A 14,985-nucleotide genomic window follows, 5' to 3' on the forward strand; every position below is an offset into this window, starting at 1 on the left:
GTGTTCCTGCATCAATCTGAAACAAGTTCTCCTTCTCGAGACGCTTTTGGGTAATGATGGTGAGGGTGATCCCGCAGAGAAAAAAGCAGGCCAGGAAATTTGGGACTTGACTTGAAGCAGGGCACAGAAAGATTGATTTCCACACACTATTTAATTCCCCACAGAGTGCAGCTGAAACCAGAGAAGCAGGAACGAAGAGCAGGGTCAGTGGAAAGTCAGCAATTTTGGCATCGTTATTCAGTGTTTACATTGGACACCAGAATCCTAATCCTTTCCCATAGCTAATTGACGGGAAAACAGATGCTTGATCAAACATTGCTCCCCGCAGCCCCACTGTGGGACGGAGATGGCAGCAATGTATGGCTGCCAAATCAACATTTATTTACTCGCTTGCGGTATTTATAGGTTGCCCCATAGCGAAGTTTTCGGGGTGGCTCACAACGGGAAATGATGTCATGTAAAACTTAATAATAATTGAGACAGCGATAGACATACATTTATGTATGTATTGGCTATATATTTTGGAAAGTGGTTGACCTGTTTGCTATGCATTTGGACACCTTTTAAGACACCATAACCAAATCTTGCATGATGATTTCCTGAGATCAAGGAGCAGGTTGTCTTTGTTGGGATTCAATTAGACACCATTTGGAATCAAGATGGCGGACCGCACTGATTTTAACCACCGGTTTCAAAACTGCACTCATATTTTGGGTTTCTTAGAATTCCCAAGCAATGCTAGGTACACATGTACACACACACACGTTTATGCACATACATGCATATAAACAGGACTGGATTAACCATTAAGCAAAATAAGCACATGCTTAGGACATCATGGGAAGGGGAGCACCACAGAAATTTTCCATTGCTGGATTTATCGCGAACCATATGGTGCAGCTGACCAGGTCCCACAAAAAAGGCTCCCCTAATATGCGTGTATAATAATAATTTTATTCTTTATACACCAACCCATCTGAATAAGTTGTCCCAGCAACTCTGAGCAACTCCAGACAAAATATTAAAAACACAATAAAACCTCAAACATTAAAAACTTCCCTGTACAGGGCTGCCTTCATATGCCTTCTAAAAGCCTGGTAGTTGTTTGACATCTGATGGGAGGGTGTTCCACCAGGCGGGTGCCACTACCGAGAAGGCCCTCTGTCTGGTTCCTTGTAACTTCACTTCTCACAGTGAGGGAGCTGCCAGAAGGCCCTCGGAGCGAGACCTCAGGGTCTGGGCTGAATGATGGGAGTGAAGACGCTCCTTCAGGTATACAGGGCCAAGGCTGTTAAGGAATAATATTTTTATTATTTCTCAAGTTCTGTGCAACGACAACAAGAACACAAAGAGTAAAAACAATATTCAGTCAGGCTGAACTTTATAAAATAATTGCAGAAGACAATATTTTATGGCTTGTTATGCGGGAGGCAGTGGAAGACAGGAGTGCCTGGCATGCTCTGGTCCATGGGGTCATGAAGAGTCGGACACGACTAAATGACTAAACAACAACAATTGTTTATATTTTGAATCAGATACAGTACATACAGGGGGCACCAAAATCTTTTAAGTGCTGAGGGCTTCTAAAAGTCTTAATCCGGCCCTGCATATAAATACCTGAGAACACACATCGTAGAGAGTAAAACAGCTTAAAACCAAAATGCATTCAAAGGTCTGGGGAAATAAAAAAGGAAATTAAAGTAGATGTTAGGTGATTATTTTTTCCAGGGGTGGGGTCGTTCCACAGCTGAGGTGCCCCTCCCTCCAGGATAGACCCTCTCCTCCAAGGCCTCCCTTCTCTTCAGCATATCTCAGTCAGTAGTGGCAGTTGGAGAAAGACCTCCGAGGAAAATCTCAGAGTCCAAGCAGTTATATGGGAAAAGAGGTGATCCTTCAGGTATGGAGCAGTTCCCACAACTCCAGCCTCACAGACCAGCTCTTCCTTATTGGCTGAGATTGAGCCAATCCCTTCATTTCTTCCTCCATCTTGTGGAAGAGGAAGATGTCAACAAGGCATGCCTGAAATTGGTTGGAGATTCCATGCTCAGTGGAGTTTGTTTCCAAGTAAACATCGTGGTTGTGACAGTTGCTCATTACCGAGGATTCCTGCTTCCCTGAAAACATCTGTAATTTGTTTCAGGGAAGCATCGTCCACATGTCGTGAAGAAATTTTGTTTTGGTTTGCATCTTAATGGGAAATTACTCAGTACCAGAAACAATACACAAAAGCAACGGACATCTAGCCTTCGAATGTTATCCCTCTCTGAATTTTGTAATGCGGTTCTTCAACCAAATAAGGTGTAGCAAATATGTGTACATTAGAGGAAAGTGTGTATAGAAACGACCATTGGTTATGTTGGTTGAGGCTGACGGGAGTTGCAGTTGAGTCCTGGTGAGTCTAACTAAAATGGCTTATCAGCACCGCCGGGATCCAGATTTAAGGAAGCCTTCTCTGGTCTAGTGATACATTCCCCGGATACAGGATGCATCGGGAAGTTTTTAACATTTGATGTTTTACAGTGATACCTCAGGTTAAGTACTTAATTCATTCCGGAGGTCCGTTCTTAACCTGAAACTGTTCTTTACCTGAAGCACCACTTTAGCTAATGGGGCCTCCTGCTGCCGGCGCACCCCCGGAGCACAATTTCTGTTCTCATCCTGAAGCAAAGTTCTTAACCTGAAGCACTATTTCTGGGTTAGTGGAGTCTGTAACCAGAAGCGTATGTAACCCAAGGTACTACCGTATTGTGTTTTTATATTCCTCTGGAAGCTGCCCAGAGTGGCTGGGGAAACCCCACCAGATGGGTGGGGTATAAAGATGATGATGATGATGAATTTAAATCTCCAGTTAAAGCAAAAGACAGCCCACCCTTCATTCCCAGTGTAGGTCCTAAAATCATCTATCACCTGCTGTGCAAGGAACCTGGGCCTTGTATAGCATAGCAGTTGTGCTAGGGGGAAGACAATAGCACTAGAAAGGAAGTGTGTGTGTGTGTGTGTGTGTGTGTGTGTGTGTGTTAGTCTTAAGGAAGGGCAAATCTGTCCATTTCACTTTCTCTGCTTTTCTCGTTTCCACAGTTCTCATAAACATTACAGTGGTATCTCGCAAGACGAGTGCCTCGTAAGACGAAAAACTCGCAAGACGAAAGAGTTTTTCGTTTTTTGAGTTGCTTTGCAAGACAAATTTCCCTATGGGCTTGCTTCACAAGACAAAAACGTCTTGCGAGTTTGTTTCCTTTTTCTTAAAACCGTTAATACCCAGGGAATCCGTGCTTCGCAAGACAAAAAAACTCGCAGAATGAAAAAACTCGCAGAATGAATTAATTTCGTCTTGCGAGGTACCACTGTAATCCGGATTTTTCTGCGGCTTCATATGCACATTTTCTTATGCAATTTTTGCCTAATGCACACTTTATTGCAAAGGAATTTCCCTTAATACAGTGCACTCCCCCCCCCCATGCTTTATACACATTTTTGTATACATTACGTGGCTGGAGAAGCACATTGCAAAATTCAGAGCATTTTCGAGGATGGCTATGTTTCGGTTTGTGAATTCTTTTCAAAAAAATGCATCAAATCACTCCCCCATTCCTAGTGGATGATTCACAGAACGAAGAACTCTGCAAGGCATGGATTTCCTTGCTACGGCAGGTTTGCGATGGGGAAAGTGCCACCCCTGGAAATGCCATACCTTCTGTACAGGGGCTATTTCAGGGCATGAACTTGGCAATGTTGCCATCTGGGTACTGATCCTTTGCCAGCACCCCTTCCCTGGCTCGTGCGAAACTGGATATCTTCAGTGCTGGCTCCTCAGCTAGGAAGGAGCCACTGGAGCCAGAGCTAAATCGAAATAAACTATTTTAACTCGAAGTCAGCGTGTTTGTATAGCTCCTTCTGCTGGTTTAACTCCCCCATTAAATCATAATATATTGCCTCTTTAGGCATCACGGCGCACTTTATAATGCTCACTGGTGTGTGATTCATCCTATGCGATCTTTGTAACAGAGTTGGGTCAATTTTATTGTTACGAGCCAATTATAACTACGCAGCAATGAACGGCAAGCGAATGTTGCCTTCAGGCACAGTTATGCAAACTCTAAACAGGCTTCCCCCACCCTGTGATCCTTCAGGAGCCATATTGGGATCACTTAATTTGGAGAGGAAATGAGGGTGGGGAGCAAGGACCATAATTAGGAGGGTTGGTATATTGCTACGCTTGCTTCAGCCAAAGGCCCTGGAGCCAGAGTTGGCAGGTGGCTTGAATCTGGGGTTGCGACTGAGCTTGTTTTATCAATCTGCACACCCACCCACACTGTTAATCCCTGTATCCGTGGTCAGGGGTTGGGAACGTGTGGCCCTCTGGATGTGGTGGGACTCCAACTCCCATCAGCGCTGGTCAATAGTCAGGGATGGTGGGAGTCAGGGCCGGCCCACCTATGAGACAAGCTGAGGCAGTTGCCTCAGGTGGCAGATCTGGCTTCCAAGGAATGTGATGCTTGCCACAGCTGCTGCTGCCTCCTCTACCACCTGCCACTGCCTGCTCCTTACTCCCCTGCTGCCTTATTCCTTAATGTATAAGGGTTTATGCACGCAGAGAAGAAGAAGAGGAGTTTGGATTTGATATCCCGCTTTATCACTACCCGAAGGAGTCTCAGAGTGGCTAACATTCTCCTTTCCCTTTCTCCCCCACAACAAACACTCTGTGAGGTGAGTGGGGCTGAGAGACTTCAGAGAAGTGTGACTAGCCCAAGGTCAGCCAGCAGCTGCATGTGGAGGAGCGGAGATGCGAACCTAGTTCCCCAGATTATGAATCTACCGCTCTTAACCACTACACCACACTGGCTGGGGCCCTGCATTTGGCCGCTAGGCCTATGAGCTCTGGGACTCTTCCCAGGTCACATTGGCCCTCATGGGACACAGGTGGCACTGTGGTTTAAACCACTGAGCCTCTTGGGCTTGCTGATCAGTAGGTCAGTGGTTCGAATCCCCACGACGGAGTGAGCTCCTTTTGCTCTGCCCCTGCTCCTGTCAACCTAGCAGTTCGAAAGCATGCCAGTGCAAGTAGATGAATAGGTACCACTGCAGCAGGGAGGTAAATGGCGTTTCCATGCGCTCTGGTTTCCGTCACGGTATTCTGTTGCACCAGAAGCGGTTCAGTCATGCTGGCCACACGACCCAGAAAGCTGTCTGTGGACAAACGCCGGCTCCCTCGGCCTGAAAGCGAGATGAGTGCCACACCTCATAGCCACCTTTGACTGGACTTAACCATCCAGGGGTCCTTTACGTTGGCCTTGATCCATACTCTCCCAATTCTTTTGGCTAGTGAATTGTATCTCTGTTTGCTTGGATGGAGAGATGTACATGAAGAAAACTCTGACTTCTATGTGACTGGGCTGTAGCCTTCTGTATAAAGGCAAGAGTAACATCTGTGGTCCTGCTCACCTCTGGCATGTGGCTATCAGAATGCTGCATATTAGGAGATGCAGCCCTCACACTGCAGAGGTTTGTCTGCCCTGGTAGGAGAACACCTAAAAGGCCTGGGAGAAACGAATGTTTTTGCCTGGTGCCTTAAGAGTAGCGGAGAAGGTGTCCGGCGAGCCTTTCTGGGGAGATGCACCCACATGAATTGAACAAAATCGCAGTGGCGAGTGTCAACACGATTTTTTAAAAGTCTAACAGTCACGAGGCAAGCAAAACACAAAGAATGAGGACAGAGCTATTTCCAAAAGTAATTGTATAAAATTTCTTCAAAGCATCTGGACTTATTCAAATCAGTACTGCAGCCCTGTTTACGAAAATTAATAAAAGGCAACCGGCCTAATCCAAAATTCTGCTTTGTTTTTCTTCCTTCCTTTTATCGCACGTGTTTGGTAAATTAATTTTGACATCTCAATTTTCCCCCCATACTCGACACACCCATTCTCCAGTTGAAAGAACTGTAGGCATCCAGCATTTAAGTGTTCCAAAAACAAAGCCCCAGCTCTCAGTTGTTATCCTGGAAGTGACCTGGAAGGAACCTTGCTTCCAGCCACCAGGGAGGTCAAGAGACTTTAAAAGACTGGCAATTCAGAGGTATACGATCTCTGAACATGGAGGTTGTATTCATTTTCATGGCTAATAGCCACTGATCAACCTGTTTTCTAAAACCCTCTTAAAACCATTTGAGCAAGTAGCTACCGCTACATCCTGAGGCAGTGAGTTCCATAGGCTAATTTTAGTCAATGGAACTAGTGATGGCCACCAACTTGGAAGGTTTTCAAAGAAGATGGGGCAAATTCATGGAGGCTGAGGCTATCGGTGGCTACTAGCCAAGCTGGATATGTCCTCCAAATACCAGTTGTTGGGAAACGCAGATGGGTAGAGTGTGGTTACTCTCAGGTTCTGCTTGCAAGTGTCCCACCAGCATCTCATTGGCCAGGGTGCTAGGCTAGATAGGCCATCTGAAGTCACTCCCCAGTCCCTTTTAACACCCAAGTCAATGGGCTCTTTATTCATTGAGAGACTGCTAGGCTTTTAAAAATCTTGGTTATTAATTTTTCACAAGGAAAAAAAAACTTTACAAATTTTAACATAAACCATAAATTACCGTACATTATCAATCGGCTTCCTCTCCTCCACTTCCATAGTTTCCACTTTTAACCTTAAATGCTGCATATTTCACCTATGCTATTCGATACATTCAATTTCACCTATTTTTTAAATCATTCACATTGTTCCTCGTATTTCAAGTCCTGCTCATATTTTCATCTCCCTATAATAGTTATTGAAATACTCAATAAAAAACTTTCCAGTCCTCAATGAATTTACCATCGTTTTGGTGTCTAATCTTTGGTGTTAATCTTGACAGTTCTGCGTACTCCATCATTTTCAAAAGCCAATCTTCCTTTGTTGGGAATTCTCCTTTCTATCTTTGGACAAACAATATTCATGCTGCTGTCATCGTGTACCTAAATAAGCTAACTAGCTCTTTTGGAACATCATTATCTATAATTCCTAAAAGAAAAGCTTCGAGTTTATTGGGAATCATCAACTAAAACATATTTTAAATCTCATTATATATCATTTCCCAATAGTCCTTAGCTTTTTTTGTAACTCCACCATATAGGTAAGAATGTTCCTTCTGTCATTTTGCACTTCCAACACATACTTGACTTAGCTTTATACATTTTGGCTAGCTTAAGGTATAGGGACCCCTAACCATTAGGTCCAGTCGTGGCCGACTCTGGGGTTGCGGCACTCATCTCGCTTTATTGGCTGAGAGAGCCGGCGTACAGCTTCCAGGTCATGTGGCCAGCATGACTAAGCCGCTTCTGGCGAACCAGAGCAGCACATGGAAACGCCGCTTACCTTCCCGCTGGAGTGGTACCTATTTATCTACTTGCACTTTGACGTGCTTTTGAACTGCTAGGTTGGCAGGAGCAGGGACCGAGCAATGGAGCTCACCCCGTCGCGGGGATTCGAACTGCCAACCTTCTGATCAGCAAGTCCTAGGCTCTGTGGTTTAACCCACAGCGCCACCCGTGTCTTACTTGGTGTTAAATACAATCCATAAATTACCTTCATATAATTTTATTTTAAAGTATAGCAAGCAGTACATCCTAGATTACTCTGCCCCAACTTCTCCCATAAAGACAGTTCTATATGATGTCTCCCATCTCTCGCCCAATGGATGACTGTTGCTTCCTCCTGTTCTTTCCAGGCGTCACCTATTCTGACGCAGTGAGTGCCACGGAGCCCTGCAAGCCTTGCAAGGAATGCGTGGGCCTGGAAGGCATGTTAGCACCCTGCGTGGAGTCGGACAACACTGTCTGCAAATGCATCTATGGCTACTACCGGGACGAGAGGAGTGACACTTGCAGGAAGTGCCGGATCTGCGAAGTGGGCCATGGCCTCGTGTACCCCTGTGGGGAAAATCAGAACACGTGGTGTGAGAAGTGCCCCCTGGGGACGTACTCTGACGAAGCGAACCACGTGGACCCCTGCTTTCCTTGCACCGTGTGTGAAGAGGACGAGATCACTGTCAAGGAGTGCACCGCCACGTCAGATGCAAGGTGCAGAGGTAAGGGTCATTCGGACAGGCTAAAATTGTGCATTGAACAGGAAGGGTAGAGCATGCTTACAATGCACAAACATTTCTTTCCAGACCTTCACTGCTGTTTGTGGAGGTAATGAAGTGGGGTGAGTGGGAGGCAATGACATTGGGGTCAGGGTCAGTGGGGTGATGTCAGACTTCAGGGAATCAGATCCCTTTTTTAAAAAAAATAATTTTTATTAATTTTGCAATTTTAAGACAAAACAACAACAACATACAAACATCAACAAATACAAACAAACACATAAATATAGTTTCTTAACCTCATTTTCATAAACCTCCTTTCTCGGACTTCCCCATACCTCTCCCTTTTTTGCATCCTTATTTTACGGTTTTTCAGCAACCCTTTTTGCCAATTAAATTTAAACTTATTATCCTTCTTGATTTCCCCTTAAATCATCAACCAATTTCAGCTGTAATTCTACATCTTCCTTCCCCTTAACATTTTAGCACTCCTCAATTTTATAGCAGTTCTTAAGATAAACTTTAAACTTCTTCCAGTCTTCCTCCGCCGTCTCTTTCTCTTGGTCACGGATTCTGCCAGTCAATTCTGCCAATCCCATAAAGTCGATCACTTTCGTCTGCCATTCTTCCAGTGTGGGTAACTCTTGTATCTTCCAATACTTTGCTAGAAGAATCCTTGCTGCTGTGGTGGCGTACATAAAAAAAGTCTTATCCTTCCTTGACACCAGTTGGCCGACCATGCCCAAGAGAAATGCCTCTGGTTTCTTATGAAAAGTACATTTAAGTACCTTCTTAATTTCATTATAGATCATTTCCCAAAAGGCTTTAATCTTTGGGCAGGTCCACCAAAGGTGAAAGAAGGTACCTTCAGTCTCATTACATTTCCAACATTTGTTATTGGGCAGATGATAAATCTTCGCAAGCTTGACTGGGGTCATGTACCACCTGTAAATCATTTTCATGATATTTTCTCTTAAGGCACTGCATGCCGTAAATTTAATACCGGTGGTCCACAACCGTTCCCAGTCAGCAAACATAATGTCATGGCCTATGTCCTGTGCCCATTTAATCATAGCTGACTTAACTGTCTCATCTATTGTATTCCACCTCAGCAACAGATTATACATTCTTGATAAATTCTTAGTATTGGGTTCTAACAATTCTGTTTCTAATTTCGATTTCTCCACCTGGAAGCCAATTTTCCTGTCTTGTTTAAAAGTCTCCATTATTTGATAATAATGGAGCCAGTCTCGTACCTTGGACTTTATTTTCTCAAAACTCTGTAATTTGAATTTGCCACTTTCTTGTTCTAAGATTTCAGAATATTTTGGCCATTTAGATTTCATATTAAGTTCCCTCACCTCCTTAGCCTCCATTGGTGATAACCACCTAGGAGTTTTATTTTCCAACAAATCCTTGTATCGAGTCCAAACATTGTATAATGCTTTCCTAACAATATGGTTTTTAAAACCCTTGTGAACTTTAACCTTGTCATACCATATATATGCATGCCAACCAAACTTATTGTCAAATCCTTCCAAGTCCAGAATGTCTGCATTCTCAAGAAGTAGCCAATCTTTCAACCAGCAGAAAGCTGCCGATTCATAATACAGTCTTAAGTCCGGCAGGGCAAACCCCCCTCTTTCTTTTGCGTCAGTGAGTATCTTAAATTTTATTCTGGGCTTTTTGCCCTGCCAGACAAATTTAGATATATCTTTCTGCCACTTCTTGAAACAATCTAGTTTATCCACAATTTGTAATGTCTGAAACAAGAATAACATTCTAGGCAATACATTCATTGTGATCACTGCAATTCGGCCTAACAAGGAAAGCTTCAAGTTCGACCATATTTCTAGGTCTTTCTTTACCTCTGTCCAACACTTATCATAATTGTCTTTAAATAAGTTCACATTTTTAGATGTCATGTTAATCCCCAAATATTTTACTTTCTTTGCCACCGTTAACCCAGTTTCATTTTGGAACCTCTCTCTTTCAACATTTGTTAAATTTTTTTCCAAAACTTTAGTTTTTTGTTTATTCAACTTAAATCCTGCAACCTGACCAAAAACTTGAATTAGTTCTAAAACTCTTTTTGTACTAGTGTCTGGCTCTTGTAAAGTCAATACTAAGTCATCTGCAAATGCCTTCAATTTATAATGTTTGGCTCCGACCTGAACTCCTTTTACCAGCTGGTCCCCCCTGATCATATTCAACAAAACCTCCAGGACTGATATAAAATGTAGTGGGGATATTGGGCACCCCTGCCATGTCCCTTTTTCTATAGAAAGTTCATCAGTAACCACATTGTTTACAATTAACTTTGCCTTTTGTTCAGAGTATATTGCACCTATACCATTTTCAAACCTTTGGCCTACCCCCATCCCATGGAGATTCTTCTTCATGAAGTTCCAAGAAATGTTATCAAAGGCTTTCTCCGCGTCCACAAAAATTAAAACTGCCTTTGTATTATTATTTACTGTCAACATTTCCATAATGTCAATTATGTTCCTTACATTGTCTGATAAATGCCTTCCTGGGAGAAAGCCTGCCTGGTCCTTATGAATCTCCTCCACCAACACCCTCTTCAGTCTTTTTGCTAAAATGTCCGCAAATATTTTGTAATCCACATTAAGTAATGATATAGGGCGGTAGTTCTTGATCTGATTTTTTTCAGTTTCAGTCTTTGGTATAAGTGTAATAAAAGCTTCTTTTCACGATTCAGGTGCCTTTTCCCCCTCTAATATTTCATTGCAAACCTCCTTAAGCAGCTGTATTAACCATTCCTTCAATGCTTTGTAGTATCTGGAGGTTAGTCCATCTGGTCCTGGAGATTTCCCTAATTGCATGTTTTGAATGGCACCCTCTATTTCTTGATCTGTTATTTTCTCATTTAAAACCAACATACTTTGTTGCGAAATTTTTTGTAATCCATATTTCTTAAGAAAATCTTCTATTTCTCCTTCGTTTTCCGGCCCTTGTGCATATAATCTTCTGAAATAGCTCTGAAAACAGTTGCTGATCTCATTTGGTTTAAAAATGTTCTTTCCATCCACCTCCAAGCTTGTGACTGTGTTCAATTTCTGTCTCTTCTTCAGTTGCCATGCTAGAAGTTTCCCACATTTGTCCGCTGATTCGAATGTCCTCTGTCTCATTTGCTTGATTTTCCATTCTATCTCCTGGTTCATCAATTCCATATACTGCATTTGGTAAAACTTGATTTCTCTCAAAATCTCATGAGACTTTGGTTTAGACCTCAATTGGGGAATCAGATTCCTTCCCCAGTGGCAGTAAATGAGCAGATTAAACAAAAGGAACTTTCTTACCAGACAAGTTCTTTAATGATCACAGCGAGAGACAAGGAATGCATATCTCTAAAAGAAATGGTGTTGGTCATCCCCATGCCCATTAATCTACATCACTCCTACATTGGGTAATCTGAGCTTGTTGCTGTTGCGCTTCCTGTTCTAACACCCTCTAGTCTTGGGTGAAGGGGGAGGGCCAGGAATGCTGTCCAAGGACACTGAATCTGCCAGCTGTCCCTCTCTTGGCGTTTTCTCTTCTAGCTGTTCCTCACCCAGTACTTCCCAGCTTTTCCCCTCCGGAATATGCCCTTCTGCAAACCACCATTCTAAATTAATACTGTCCTCCTGTCCTTGGGAAGGTTCAGAAAAAGGGGGTAGCAGCTCCCACCATTCCTCCGCAGTCCAGCCCCTGACATCTGACCTCACTTCTCTCTGGAGATTCGCTCTACATGTCGTCTGCAAACCTGGGCTTATGCATTTCCGCAGAGCTCTGAACTCCCCTTAGGTAAAGGTAAAGGGGCCCCTGACCATTAGGTCCAGTTGTGGCCGACTCTGGGGTTGCAGTGCTCATCTCGCTTTATTGGCCGAGGGAGCCGGCGTACATGACTAAGCCGCTTCTGGCGAACCAGAGCACCGCAGGGAAACATCGTTTACCTTCCTGCAGGAGCGGTACCTATTTATCTACTTGCACTTTGACGTGCTTTTGAACTACTAGGTTGGCAGGAGCAGGGACCGAGCAACGGGAGCTCACCCCGTGGCGGGGATTCAAACCGCTGACCTTCTGATCGGCAAGTCCTAGGCTCTGTGGTTTAACCCACAGCACCACCCCCTTACAACCCAGCTACTACTTATTCAGCCTTTGAATGGATAAACAGATCAGGGGAAGAAGCAAATTGTGAAGTTGTATAACTGTTCTCTGAGGTGTGTGGCCCATGCCATGCCCAGCCCAACACCCTACAGCTGGTGGGTGGCAGGAGGCTATGATTACAGACTTTCTGTCTACAGATGTTCCTTCTTCAACTTGCATGTGGAGACAGAGCAGCAGAGAACCGCCCACACTGCAATGCACTCCATTCCCCAGTGGTCTCATCTTCCCCTTCTTTCAACCACCAAAGATGAGAAAACAAAAACTCTGAGTGTGTGCCTATTTCTCTTCCTGGCATCTTCCATTCTCTTATCCATCCCTAACCTGAACCAGGCCAGGCTAATGTACACAATACCCTCCATTTAGCTCACACACCTTTTATTAATTAACTTAAAAGAAATGATAAAAGGTGTATGAAGAAGAGTGGGAACTGTAGATCTGAGAAATGCAGGGTTCTTGTTCTATTCAGTATCTAGTAAAGGTAAAGGGACCCCTGACCATTAGGTCCAGTCGTGACCGACTCTGGGGTTGCAGCACTCATCTTGCTTTATTGGCCGAGGGTGCCGGCGTACAGCTTCCGGGTCATGTGGCCAGCATGAGTAAGCCGCTTCTGGCAAACCAGAGCAGCACACGGAAATGCTGTTTACCTTCCCGCCGGAGCGGTACCTATTTATCTACTCGCACTTTGGCGTGCTTTCGAATTGCTAGGTTGGCAGGAGCAGAGACTGAGCAATGGGAGCTCACCCCATCGCGGGAATTCAAACCACCAACCTTCTGATCGGCAAGTCCTAGGCTCTGTGGTTTAACCCACAGTGCCACCTGCGTCCCTCATCCAAGATCTAGGGAGCAGTGAAACATCTGGTTCAAAGAGAGCCAGAAGATGTACTTTTGTAACCCAATAAAATCTTAATAAGAACAATTAACTATAAAAGAGGCTTCCCAGCAAAGGCAGCACCAAATTTAGCCCTCAGAGCCCCTGGAAACAGGACACAAATCAAGTCACGGCAAACAGCTGTTCCTTTTCACTGTGTATATTTGAAGATGGGAAATGGTTGGGATTGAAACTGATGTGTGGACACTCAATGAACCTTTGCCAGGAATTCCCTTGACAATGGGGTGGAGTTAATGTGATCAGCAAACCTGCATTCCCCTGACAATGAGTAAGCAACTGTTGTGATGTAACAGGGCTTCAGGTGTGTGTGGGGGGAGGGCGGGAGTCAAGGCTGCAGAGCAGAAAGAACAGCTGTTCCCTTAGGCACTGCCAAATTCTGTAAAGCTAAGCAGGGATGAGTCAGGTCCAAGGCTGGATGGGAAGCCCTAAATGAGTGGGAAGAGGTGTAGGGGAAAGAGTATCGCCTGCTTATATGGGGTAGCTTGACTCAGTATCTTGAACTAAAGCAAATCCAAAGGGCTGTAGTGCCGAGGTTGTCAATAATGCTATGTGGGCAAAATGTGTCAGATGGCAGTAAATATTCATTATAATTTTTTTTTGGGGGGGGGGGGACCACAAGTGGTTGTTGTTGTTTTTGCAGACCTGTGAATGACCTGCAACATGCACTGATATTTGATATCGGTGACATCATTTGATAGATAACCTGAAATGGTACCTGTGAGCTTGACGGAACAACAGGTTTCTTTCTCCAGGCCTGCCAAAAAATTGAAGTAACCAAGAGATGTCAACAAGCCGAAATAATTTACCGTATTTTTTGCTCTATAAAACTCACTTTTCCCCTTCTAAAAAGTAAGGGGAAATGTGTGTGCGTCTTATAGAGCGAATGCAGGCTGCGCAGCTATCCCAGAAGCCAGAACAGCAAGAGGGATTGCTGCTTTCACTGCACAGCGATCCCTCTTGCTGTTCTGGCTTATGAGATTCAGAATATTTTTTTCCTTGTTTTCTTCCTCCAAAAACTAGGTGTGTCTTGTGGTCTGGTGCGTCTTATAGAGCGAAAAATACAGTAAATGTTGAAGATGAAAACCCATTCGAAATGCAAATCCAAACTTTACATTTGAAATGTCCCAAATTGACAGTTCCCTGTGACTTCATTTCAGCTTTAAAAAATGAAACATCAGCAGCTCAGATCCCTGATCTCCTGGCACGAGTGTCAGTTTGGTCCTGGGAGACAGTGACTTGTCGAAGGCTGCAAAGTAATCTTTGTGGCAGGGCAGTGGTTTCAATCAGGTCTCCTGCACCCAGACTAAACCCTTCAGTGGCCCAGTCACTACTTCTGCCTCTCCTGTGAAATGGCTCCACAGGCCTGGCTACCCCCCAACCTCCCCACAGGCCTTCTCTTGTTGGAATCAGTGAGCTTAAGCAAATGAAAAAAACAAAAACAAAAAATGAGACTTTTGATGATGGTCACACCTTCTTGAAATTTTGTTTACTCCCCTGATAAGTTCTTCTCTGTTTTATTGGCAGCGATTAACCCACGGTTTACCACAGCTGCACCAACACTGGAGTCCAACACCACGGGTGCAACCACAGCTCCTCAACACGGTACCTTTGATGTTTGTTTGTGACATTTTGTTTATTTATTCAGATTAGATTTATATACCGTCCTAGATCATAAGATCTCAGGGCAGTTCACAAAATAAAATACAGGATAAAAACAAGTAAATAAGTAAAACAAAACAGCAAACCCCCCCCCCCCCCAATTCCCACAGACACATTTAAAAGGCTGTAGAATATGAATCAGCCAAAAGCCTGGTTGAAGAGGAATGTTTTTGCCTGGAGCTTAAATATATATAATGAAGGCGCCAGGTGA

General features: G+C 44.0%; 1 protein-coding gene and 1 long non-coding RNA gene across 2 annotated transcripts in view; one reads left to right on the forward strand and one right to left on the reverse strand.

Moving 5' to 3' along the window:
* The window catches only part of LOC310830330, a 371,459-nt gene that overhangs the window by 303,099 nt on the left and 53,375 nt on the right, over window positions 1–14,985 (reverse strand). The window lies entirely within an intron of this gene.
* NGFR (nerve growth factor receptor) overlaps window positions 1–14,985 on the forward strand; it is a 63,012-nt gene that overhangs the window by 31,945 nt on the left and 16,082 nt on the right. The window contains exons 3-4 of the mRNA XM_083709631.1: window positions 7,700–8,059; window positions 14,640–14,717. Coding sequence (XP_083565757.1) covers window positions 7,700–8,059; window positions 14,640–14,717 — 438 coding nt within the window. The remainder of the gene's footprint in view (window positions 1–7,699; window positions 8,060–14,639; window positions 14,718–14,985) is intronic.

Source organism: Podarcis gaigeae (assembly GCF_964106915.1).
Source record: "Podarcis gaigeae genome assembly, chromosome: 13".
NCBI lineage: Eukaryota > Metazoa > Chordata > Lepidosauria > Squamata > Lacertidae > Podarcis > Podarcis gaigeae.